The following is a 3020-nucleotide window of genomic DNA, read 5'->3' as shown; positions in this document are numbered from 1 at the left end:
GGCCCGCAGCCACATCTGTAGGGGAGTGGTGACAGTCCAACCCAGGGACCATGGGAGGAGCCGGGCTCCCATGGGCGCCTTTCTGCTTTGAAGGGTCTTTCAAGCTCCGGTTTCTTTGCTGGGCTGCTGCTGATGGGCGTCACTTCAGCCTTTGGGCTTTGACAGGCCTTGGGCTTTGCCATCCGTTCCCTGATGCAAAACAATTACACAATTTTTTCATCCTAATTACAGAATTCCATTCTGCAAAGATTCCTAGACTCAAATGCAAATCGTATACTAATCGCCAGAGAACGTACACAGCAATCTGGCCCCAGAGGTCTGCTCCTGGTGCTCCTGCCCCTGATCCTGAGCAGGGCTCCAGTCCCCTGGCTCCTGGCTGCGGACAACCTCCTGTCCAGCCACCCCTGTGCTTGCAAAGACCTCCACAGCGTCCAGCAGGGTCTGACCAGGAGGGGTGTCAAGATGCAGGAGGGGTGCTGCCACCCCACCTAAGAAGAGAGGAGTTCCACTCTGTGAAAGCATCAGCACCCAGATGCGGTTAGAGAACAAGACTGATTCCCATCTCCTCTCCTGTCCTGGTCCTGCTGCAGCCACACACCCAAACACGGTGACACGACTCTGGGAGCTTCCACAGCATCCTGCGGTCAGGCCTGACCTTCCCACCAAGATCAGATGGGGAGTTGCAGCTCTGAAATTCCTCGACTGAGCACGCTTGAAGTTCCTCCCCCCTGTTCTGTACATGATTCAGGAGTGCTCTGGGAAATGCAGGTGTGAACTGTTCACACCACAAAGGCCTTTAAAAGAAAAGTCTGCTTAAAAGAAATCCTTGCAAAAAGCAGGCTCTGTAAAGTGAAGTCACTGACTGCACGTTTGGGAAGGTCAAAACCCAACAGCTGAAGAACAGGTTTTGTCCAGAGGCAATCACACACGCGAGGTCATTCGCACTCAGCTCCTGTCACCTTGGCACGCAGAGCTGTACCTTAGAATAGAAAAAGCCCTGAAAATGGGTCAAGCAAATCACGGGACATGTTTGCCCTGAAGACGTGTTGGCTTGAGAACATTGCGGCTTCCCAACGGGAGGGAGCCTGGTCCAGCCGAAGGGCCCTGGAGTGGAGCTGCCCGCCAGGACCCTGCTCTGCCATGGGCTTGGGCACCCCGCAGGAGACCATGGCAGAACCGCATCCCCCCCTTTTCCGTTCACTAGTAGGGGATGTGTATATTCACTCTTCTGAGACCCACTGGCAGCAGCTTTGGTACCGTTCCCAGGTATCGTAGTAATTTGCATCCTAATTTCCATTTTCTGGTTTTCTTCGGGGGAAAAAAAAATTAAATAGAGCAAGGAGAAGAAAATAAGAGTTTAAGTGATAACGCTCGAGCAAATACCAAGAGAGCTGGTCATTTGTCCTGCTTTGAAAGAGTATTAATCACAGACAGCAACTGAGCTACGTACCAACAGAGACCAATATTAATTGTGGTGGGATGAGGACACGTAACGCACATTTGAATGAGTAATTAAAGACCTCTCTGGCTGCTGCAAAACACAAGGTGGTTTACCACACAAGCGACTACGTCCTAGCAAAGAGACTCTCTTCCTCTAAAATATGTAAATGAATGGGTATTAATCTCATCATTGAAAATTCAGGCGAGTGAGAAGATTTCAGAGGGATATTGTTACAATAAGGGAACAGGCGCTGGGAACAGTTCCCTACCTGAGCTTCACAAGCCTGGCATTAGATTGCACCCACACAGCGCTCCGTGGAAGTGTCACATTGGACGCCACCACAGAAGCAACAACCAAACACGAAGGGGGTATTCTGGAGCTATAGACAGGGATCCTCGTCCTGTCAGACACGGCCCCACGCTGTGAGCAGCAAGCTGGAGAGAGGTGAAGTTTCCACGTCTCGTGGAAATATCACCCACTGATAATTCCATTCTTCCCACCGTCCTGTTGTGCTGGAAGCTGCCACATGTAGCGAGGGACAAAGCCGAGCTCCTGGGCTCATCTTTCCAGGAGCAAGGAAGAGCATGAGGAGCAGCCCGCGGTGGGTTTGAGTGTGCCAAGGATCAGACAGGCACGGTGATGCCAGGGGTACAGACATGGGAAAAACACCCAGAGAGGGAAAGTGGACAGCGGGAAGACTGGCACGGTCTGTACTTGGAGGCAGAAGCGGGTCATGCAGCAGAGGCAGATCCAGCATCACTGCTTCCTTAAAGGTAGCCCCTGGGGGGACAGACAGTGCCGAGGGGGTGACCTGTCCAGGCTGACAGTGAATTCCCTCGTGTCCCCATTTCTCTCAGAACGCTGCCCACAGCAAGGTCAGCCCATGGAGAGGAGCGTTGGCCAGGCTGCTGAAACACGTACCGAGCATCTACAGCCTGTCTGCATCACCCACCTCAGGAGCGATGTAGTCTGGAGTGCCGCAGAAGGTCTTGGTAGTCACCCCGTCCCAGATGTTCTCCTTGCACATGCCAAAGTCGGCGATCTTTATGTGCCCCTCGCTATCCAACATCACGTTGTCCAGCTTTAGGTCTCTACAAAGAGAAAGCAGAATGATGATGCAAAAGAGCACCCAGCCAAGGGACAAGTTTCCCAACTCCAGGTGCTCTGGCTTCAAACTAAGCCAGCCCCTTAGTTTGGGGAAATGAGCAAAAGTAACTCTGAGCTCTGTCGGGACGCAGCGTTTATTGTGACCCACGGGAACACCAGGCTGGGCAAATCACTTTTAAGTGCACGACGGAAAACACTCTCGTCTAGCAGGGAGACAGATTTCAGAGGTTCTTTGTGCTATGAAAATCAAAGTGCAGTTAGAGCACACGGGCAGTGAGGAGGTGCCTGGTGAGCACAAGGCTCTGCATCACCTGCGCTGCGCTCCCCCAGGAAAATACAAGCCAGCCGTGTTTCTCTCTGATCCTCGTCCGCAGAATGTCTGCTCGTCAAACCCAGCCCCGCGGAAGCTTTGCTCTTCTGACAACTTGTGGAGCCTGTTTCAGCCGTAGAGCTCCCGGCCCGGCTCGCAGCC

General features: G+C 52.9%; 1 protein-coding gene across 1 annotated transcript in view; it reads right to left on the bottom strand.

Annotated features, from left to right (window-relative positions):
* Positions 1–3020, bottom strand: part of LOC104494507 (protein kinase C beta type) — a gene marked incomplete at its 5' end in the record, with an annotated part of 28317 nt that overhangs the window by 19999 nt on the left and 5298 nt on the right. The window contains one exon of the mRNA XM_010137359.1: positions 2394–2532. Within this exon, the coding sequence (XP_010135661.1) occupies positions 2394–2532 (139 nt within the window). The remainder of the gene's footprint in view (positions 1–2393; positions 2533–3020) is intronic.

The sequence above is a fragment of the Buceros rhinoceros genome, unplaced genomic scaffold, assembly GCF_000710305.1.
Source record: "Buceros rhinoceros silvestris isolate BGI_N320 unplaced genomic scaffold, ASM71030v1 scaffold15260, whole genome shotgun sequence".
Lineage (NCBI taxonomy): Eukaryota > Metazoa > Chordata > Aves > Bucerotiformes > Bucerotidae > Buceros > Buceros rhinoceros.
The sequence above is the reverse complement of the archived record's forward strand: the minus strand, read 5'-3'. Positions and strand labels throughout refer to the sequence as shown.